This window comes from Ruditapes philippinarum, unplaced genomic scaffold, assembly GCF_026571515.1.
Source record: "Ruditapes philippinarum isolate M1 unplaced genomic scaffold, ASM2657151v2 ctg903_1_1_1_1, whole genome shotgun sequence".
Classification (NCBI taxonomy): Eukaryota; Metazoa; Mollusca; class Bivalvia; order Venerida; family Veneridae; genus Ruditapes; species Ruditapes philippinarum.
Window position 1 is genome coordinate 99,313 of NW_026854880.1, and position 8,844 is coordinate 108,156.

Genomic DNA, 8,844 nt, shown 5'->3' on the forward strand with positions numbered 1-8,844 from the left:
CATATGTTTGACATAAATTTATTTATAGTAGCCACTTTACACATATGTGTTATATGAATTTATTTATAGTAACCATTTTACTTATATGTGTGATATAAATTTCATTGGTTACCTCACAATTTCATGAGGCGATTAAACCAATCAAAACTCTAGTTCTCAAACAACATTTGGTAAACACGATTTTATTGGTCGACATTTTATGCATCTGTTGCTTTAGATGGAGGCAATTTGATTCAATTACCCACAGATGATAACAAGTTATGATACATGTTTATCAACCATGGGTATCCAACAATGACAGAAGTGACATTTATTTACAATTTTTTTTAGTTTTTATGAAAATATTTCATTACATAAAGCTGTATACTGTAAAATCATTGAGATATAACATTGATGAAATAATTCAGCTATATTATTTTTATTTCAGCTGTATAAGGGTATTAAAGGGAAAGATGTCAGTGATCCAGTCATTGTTCAAGCTTGCCTCGGAGATTCTACCTGTATTAAAATATTGCTGGATCTACAGTATAGTATACAAGGTGAAATGCTCAAGGCTCCGGAACACCTTGTTTATATTATTGATGAAGTGTATTGGGTTATATATGCATTGTATGGTAATGATAAGAATAGACAATGAGAAGAGAAGAATTGTAACAGTGGTATAGTGAATGTTTAAAGGAATACACAGGCAAAAGAATGACAAAAAGATTAATTTGGTCTTGTTTACTCAAATCACATTTTAAATGAAATGAAAGTCCAATCACGTTTTATCTATATAAATAATATATTAATAAGGTTTTGAATTTAAATTATATGAACGTATGTTAAAGGAAATTGAAATGCAGATGGAATCATGCAGTTATTTTACAAAACATGGGGTGGCTTTATTATATAGAGATTAAATGTATTGTAAATTTATTATTTTTTCCTTTTGGTTATTACAGTTAGGTTGTACTTTATATGAGTCGCGTCACGACAAAACCAATATAGTATGTTTGTGACCAGCATCCGCGCAGTCTGGTCTGGATCCATGCTGGTCGCAAACGCTCTATGTTAGTTTTGTTGTGACGCGGCTCATATAATTTTTTTTGTAGAAATTGAGATATATCATGTATTTCATTATAGTATAGTTTAAAAAAATGTATAGTCTGTTTCAAAGCTTATTTTTCAAATAGTATAGTTTTGAAAATGTATAGTCTCTTTCAAAACTTATTTTCAAATAGTATAGTTTTGAAAATGTATAGTCTGTTTCAAAGCTTATTTTTCAAATTGTATAGTTTTGCAAATGTATAGTCTGTTTCAAACTTTATTTTTCAAATAGTATAGTTTTGAAAATGTATAGTCTGTTTCAAAGCTTATTTTTGTATGAGAAAGTTTATTATGTATGAAAATACTTTGCCACGGATGTCATATGTGGCCGATGTACTTGTATTTATTGTAAATATGTCATCTCATGGACAAGTCTGGTCTACTGGCTTTGTGAAATTAAGATTTTCATGTTGCATGTCAGCAGATGATTAGTCAGTATTAAAAAAAAAAAAAAAAAAAAAAAAAAAAATTTAAAAAAAAAAAAAAAAAAATTATTGTGTATGAAAATGTATAAATATCTACAATCTATGCAATGCCTTTCATGCAATGTAATGTCACTGATTAATATACAATATAGTATGGTGTATGATTATAATTTTGCTATTTTTGTAACCATATTTTTACCCTGTAACTAACAGCTAGAAAAAATTTGTTGTTTTTCTTACTTTTCTTTTTTTTCCTTTTTTTTCTTTTTTCCCCATATTTTGACACATTTGATAATATATCTATACATGCTATGTATATAATGCTCTTTTTTGGCTAAGATTTACATTATTTGCTTAATTGACATTTTGCATATTTTTTTTTGTACTAGTTAAAACTTAAATTTGCTGCTGAAATTTAAAAACAACAACAACAGTATTTACACATAAATCCAGGGACTAGATATAGATCTGTTTGAATATGTAATTATCAGGAATTGTAATGCCAAAATATAAATGATATCAGTTAGTTTTTACTCAGTAATACTGAGTTTTGTCACACTATATATCTGGACTGGTTTACTTGTATTTATACACGTGAAAATGTGCTATATACCCTTGTTACATGAGCTCGGATGATTTATTTTTATATCAATTTATTTTTGAACTATATTTGATCTTTTTTTAGGAAAAATTAATTAAGAATTAATAAAAAGTATATTTTAACTAATTTTAGATTCATTGAGTTCGATTTTTCCTGCCAAAATTTGATTGTTCATGTAAACTTTATTATTATAATTATTTTCTTTTGTAAAATTGGAATGTTGCGATATGATCTATACTGTGTCGCTGTTACGTAAAACCAAAAACATACAAAAAAAACAACAAAAATCTATGTTAGTTGTAAACATCCCTCATAATTGGTTATATAATTAGGCAAAAATATATATATAATTATATATCACATACATGTACATGTAAAACATGACCCAGAAGTGTAATAAAGCCACTTAATAAAAACGATTTTACACTAGTGTAAGAACACTGATGTGACATCATTTGTATTAAAGTAAATGTCACATTGTAGGTGCGTCAACGAAAAATGACTCTTTGTTTTAAATATAAATCATTCTTATTTTGAATATGTGATACATAGAATATTATATTCGTGTAGATTCAATACTAATTTTTTTGAACTTGTTGAATACAACCAGAGGCTCGCCATAATATAATTTTATTCAACATATTCACTTAATTAAGTATTAATTTTCACTCATTCAGTATGATCTATAAATGATCCGCGTCATGACAAAACCAACATGGTGCATTTGCGACCAGCATGGATCCAGACCAGCCTGCACATCCACGCAGTCTGATCAGGATCCATGCTGTTCGCTTACAACTCCATAACAAGTAGAGAAACTGATAGCGAACAGCATGGATCCTGATCAGACTGCGCGGATGCGCAGGCTGGTCTGGATCCATGCTAGTCGCAAACCCATTATGTTGGTTTTGTCATGACGCGGCTCATATATTTAAAAGTTGATGGAAAATTTGTGAACAGTATGCAAGCATCAGTAAAGTGCTAAAATGTTAGTGGTTCTTTATTCTGTAATAGAAATTAATGTGCCAATAAAATGTATGCAGCATAAAATGCTAATAGATTAAAATCTATGTACAATTGCAGTATATCTAAATTGCAAAGCGCAATGTGCAAAAAGATTAAAAAAATTTTTAAAAAAGACCCTTCTTGTGTAGAATTGACGGAAAGTTTTATACTTGACATTTCGTGTGTATCTCTTCTATGTACGAAATAGACCTGTGTTAATAGGTATAATTTAAGGATTGTCTTTATAGAACATATAGATGAATAGAATCAACATTATTCCAGAGTGCCAGTCTTCAATCATTATTGGCTGGACTACCGCCTCCGTGGTCGAGGGGTAAGAGTCAATGACTCCTAATCCAGTTACCTCTTTGGCGTGGGTTCGTTCCCCGGGAGATGCTTTGGTAGTTTAGCGTGTAGGAAGGTAGTCTAGTACTGGTGTAACTCTCCAGGGCTTTCATTTGTTCAAATAAAAGCCCTGGGGTAAAAATTGGCCTGCCCTAGGGGGTCACTGATTTTCATTATTTTGTATAGAGTAAAAATTTAATAATCTTCCTTTAAAAAACCAAAAAAAAATTGAGTTTAGATACTAAGCAGGAAATATTTTCTAGTTAGTGTCTACCAGGTTTGAATAAATAAGAGCCCTGGGGTCAAAATTGGCCCCTCCCCGGGGGGGGGGGGGCAGAGGTCATTAGTTTTTCCTATATGTATATAGTAAAAACTTTAAAAAAATCTTCTTATAAAAAACCCAAAGAGTTAAAGCTTAGATATTTATCATGAAACGTCTTCTAATGGCTGTCTACCAAGTTTGTTCAAATTAAAGTCCCTGGTTTAAAATTGGCATTGGCCCAGGGGCCTATATACAGGTGAGAGATTTGAGGGCCATTATGGCCCTCTTGTTTCTTTTGTTAGGTCCTCTTTGGCCTTCCTTTTCAGTTTAGCCCACTTTCAATGCAAGGTTGCTCTGCCCCAGATCAGTTATCTTGCAACTGATGTCTTTTCAAATTTCAGACTTTCAGCCCAGATAACCTATAAAAACCTTTATAACTTATAATACATGTACCTAAAATATTATGGATTGTTGAATGTTAAAGTGTTGAACATGTATATTTTATTTGCAATCTTTTGTAATTTGTTTAACCACTATCAACATATATATGATCTCCAGCTTAACCCATGTGTAATGTTTCAAACATCAAGGGTTGGCTGCAATATTGCAGTAAATGATATGAAATAAAGAAGGACTTACAACAGTCTTGCTGTAAACCATATCATCACTACAATATTGTTTTTGTTAAGACTTGTGTTCTGTATTTTAAACTATTAGCTAAATTTATGTTATCTAACTTCATTGACTGAGATTATAGTACATTTACCCATGTTATCATTTTATTGAATGGTTTCATTAATAGTGAAATACACATATTACAAAATATGTTTTCAGTCCTGGACTAAAAATCACATGTGTTTTCAATCCAGGACTAAAAATTACATGAAGTGTTTTCAGTCCCGGCTAAAATTACATAATGTGTTTTCAGTTGTGGACTAAAATTACATAATGTGTTTTCAGTCCTGGCATTAAATTACATAATGTTTTTTTCAGTCCTGGACTGTATTAGATAATGGATTTTAGGTGTGCCATATAGGGACATAAAATTTACATAATTTCTTTTCAGTCCTGGACTTAAATTACATAATGTGTTTTCAGTTGTAATAAAAGAACAAATTTTTTATTGTACATTTATACTTGTAGTTACATGTCCCAGTTCAAACAAATTCTGCCATTGATGTGTTAGTTTAGATGTTATCTATTTATAAGATTTTCAGCCGTGTCCCAATATGGCCGACTTCTGTATGAAAGAGTTAGGACTATATTTAACAATGGATTTTAGGTATGCCATATAGGGATATCATGACACTCTTGTTTTTAAACATATTTAATAAGCATCTTAGGGCACTCGTGACTTTCTTGCTATTAAGTGGAAAACAATTGACTATTTGATTCGTGTTTAATTATGTGTTAACTGCGGTCTGTAGTAGATTGATAACAGTGAGTGCCTTCTTTATTGCAGAATTACAAATATAATTGTTGGTAACAAGGTGCTTATGACTATTTTTGTGATACTGTTGAAATTAAAACATGTATACTTAAACTGTTATTTCCTTTTACATTGTTTTAAGATTACTTTTGTTATTGTATTATAAACATGAAGTCAACTTCCAGATTTATTTGTAACATCTCTAGGAAGTTGGTTTTAATACTTAAATTATTTAATACTTAAATACTTAAAACTGTAATACATGTACTTGAAACCATTTGAGCCGCGTCATGACAAAACCAACATAGTGCGTTAACTTTGTGCAGTCTGATCAGGATCCATGCTGTTCGCTTTCAGTTTCTCTACTTGTAAAAGGGTTGGTAAGTGAACAGCATGGATCCTGATCAGACTGCACGAATGCCCAGTCTGGATCCATGCTGGGCGCAAACACATTATGTTGCTTTTGTCATGATGCGGCTCATTTTATTAAAATATATAGGTTACGCAATAGCTCAATTGGTTAGACCACTGACTGTCTCTCCTGAGGTTCCGGGTTCGATCCTGGGTAACACCCTTGGGATTTTTCAGAGACACTTTCAGTGTTTCCCACATACCTAGAGGTTTACTGGTAAGAAACCCAGTTAATCCTCGCATGTATCAGTGCTATTCAATAAGAGCTATGGACTTGTTCCCAGACTCCCTTGTAACTCCTAGCTGTATCTAGAGTCTGCTGAGGTAAGGACCCTACTGGAAATAAGTGCTTGCACTTTCGGAGGTTATCCTTGACCGCCCGGTCTAAAGAAAATCAATCAATCAATCAAATATCTTAATGCAGTTGTTCACATAGGAACAATGATTTGTTTTGACTAGAGATGTTTATTCCCTATGTCTTATTTTGAGTGACATTTCTTCATTAAAATAAAACTTCTGTTTTTTTACTCATGACTTTGTTGTTTTAAATTTGTTGTGTAAACCTTTTAGGTCTATACAAAAGGATTTTGTGGGGGGCATATAGCGTTGCACTTGTTCGTCCGTCCGTCCGTACGTCTGTCCGTACGTCCCGAAATCTTGTGAACGCAACTCCTCTTAAACGGGATGGCAGATTTTGCTTAAACTTCCAGGGATGAACAACCTTAATGTGTAGATGGAAGTAAAGGAAGGAATTTTTGCTGCGACCAAATTTAACAGAATTATGGCCCTTTGTTGATTTTTTCACTATACTAGTATACGATATAAATAATTGAACATATAAATTTTACATTTGTAATTTAATTAAGCATGTACATAAGATTACCTGTAGATCATTTTAGGGATATGTACAGAAATGAAACAGAGGAATGAAAAAGTTCCACATAAAAATCTTACATACAGATATGCATGCTCTTGTTTACGAGCACATCAGCACAGTGGGGGCATCCGTGTCCTTTGGACACAGTTCTAGTTTCACTATATACTATGTAGAAATGTTGTGAACGCAACTCCTCTTAAACGGGGTGGCAGATTTTACTTAAACTTCCAGGGATTAACAACCTTAATGGGTAGATGGTAATAAAGAAAGGAATTTTTGCTGCGACCAAATTTAACAGAATTATGGCCCTTCGTTGATTTTTTCACTATATACCATATATATGTTGTCGGTGGGGGGCATCCGTGTCCTTTGGACACAGTTCTAGTTTATCTTTCATTTGACCCTAATTTGACACAAGCTGCATTTTGTAAAACGCAAGCTTCATACATTTTATTTCTACTTGTTAAATTATTTGTTGGTACAGTAAATTTACTTTGATTAAAAAAATCTATTTCTGTTTAACGAGATGGTCATCTCACCAGAACGTAACAAAAAAAAACAACAACAAAAAACACGAAATTTGTGTCCAATCTTGGATCTGGGACATTGATTTTCATTGGATAATCGTGACGTTTATATAGTTTAATACTCACGGGTACTGACAATTTATCAAGACATCTCACTAATTTCTCTAAAAGATTAGGCTTGCTGTGTTATAAATTCGTTATTAATATTTCTGACAGGTTAAATGGCCGTATATAAATGGTTGTTTGCAATATAATCCTTCGCCTAACGGCTCGGGTTATATTTCCAAACAACCGTTTATATAGGGCCATATAACCTGTCAAAATCTTTATAACTAATAATAATGTGGAAAGTGTAATATATGGGTCATAATTGAAATACTCTCGAATATGTTCCTGGGACCAACCAGTATTTAATGAGTATACGGTATCTGCCTCACGGAAACAACGTGTCGAAATACTGCCCCTCCTGTCTCAAACTCCAATCGACGTTTATCTTCCTGTACTATAAATATTTTTGTTCAAGGTGGGAAAATGATACATATTGTGATGGTTACCATACCAAACATTACATTCGTCATCGTTGGCCCATTTTGCCACATGAAATTTATTGTTGGTGTACTACAATAGGTTCCAAGTAAGTTTATACCCAAGGACCCCATTGGAAGCTTACATTGGCAATCCGTGCTTATTGCATACTACATGTACGTTATACACGCTTTCACATACGTCGCCACATTATTATAAATTGAGCCACGTCACGACAAAACCAACATAGTGAATTTGCGACCAGCATGGATCCAGACCAGCCTGCGCATCCGCGCAGTCTGATCAGGGTCCATGCTGTTCGCTGTTAGTTTCTCCACTTGTGATAGAGTTGATAAGCGATTGCACAGCATGGATCCTGATCAGACTGCGCGGATGCGCAGGCTGGTCTGGATCCATGCTGGTCGCAAACCCATTATGTTGGTTTTGTCATGACGCGGCTCAATTCGTAAATTGATATCTAGTCATAGGAAAGAAAGATAAATTTGGTATTGTCTGAAATGTAACTTCTAGATTTTGTCCTTTATTATTATTATTATTTAATGAGCCTCCTGTGATATTTATGTTTGACAAACTTTCGAAATATTTTAATACAATTGTTATAACTTTTAAATGAAAATTAATAAGTGTTTGCATTATATATATATACAATCAGGGTCTTTCTATTTGAAAGACCCTGCTACAATGTATGTGTTTTAACCTGAATACATATCTATTGTCTATCTATCAAAAATGTTACTCATTGGGCAATTAACTCAACTATATATTTTATTCTGTTACGTTTTTGCTATTAGTACAATTTTGTGATTTAGTATTTTGTATGGAAGTCACATTACCAATCGCAACTTTTCATTCCTTACCGCCAGTCTTCGAATTTGGACGTCGAGCACAATAGTATGAATACACCGAACGGATACCGTATTTCGGTCTAACCTAAACATGTTAACAAAAAGTAATTTAGTGCTGAGAGTTGTTGGCATTTTTCCCCCAATATGTCAAGTAAAAGTTCATCTAAAATAAGTGAATTCAAATATACAACAAAGCAAGCTATACATTATTTTTAGATTTTTTTTATGGCTGTGGAAACCGAAAGTACAAAATGCCAACTTGTCGGATTTGTTTAAAATTGTACATCAGTGGGCATATTTGAATTAAACATCTTTGTCACACATATTTTCAATCATAATTGTACCGATTTTTATCTTAGCTTGGATGTCAAATATATACATTCGTTTTACATTATCGAAGATTACACACTCTGTTTCTGCTTACATCTGAAACTAGGTGGTAGAACTATTTTCAATCAGTTTTGACTCTGAGGTTATTATAG

General features: G+C 32.7%; 1 protein-coding gene across 3 annotated transcripts in view; it reads left to right on the top strand.

The window, feature by feature from the left end:
* The window catches only part of LOC132741405 (uncharacterized), a 29,674-nt gene extending 23,580 nt beyond the window's left edge, over positions 1-6,094 (top strand). For all 3 annotated transcript variants that reach the window (XM_060729553.1, XM_060729554.1, XM_060729552.1), the window contains exon 11: positions 428-6,094. In XM_060729553.1, coding sequence (XP_060585536.1) covers positions 428-637 — 210 coding nt within the window. In that variant the 3' untranslated portion in view covers positions 638-6,094. The remainder of the gene's footprint in view (positions 1-427) is intronic.
* Positions 6,095-8,844: the final 2,750 nt, after the last annotated feature.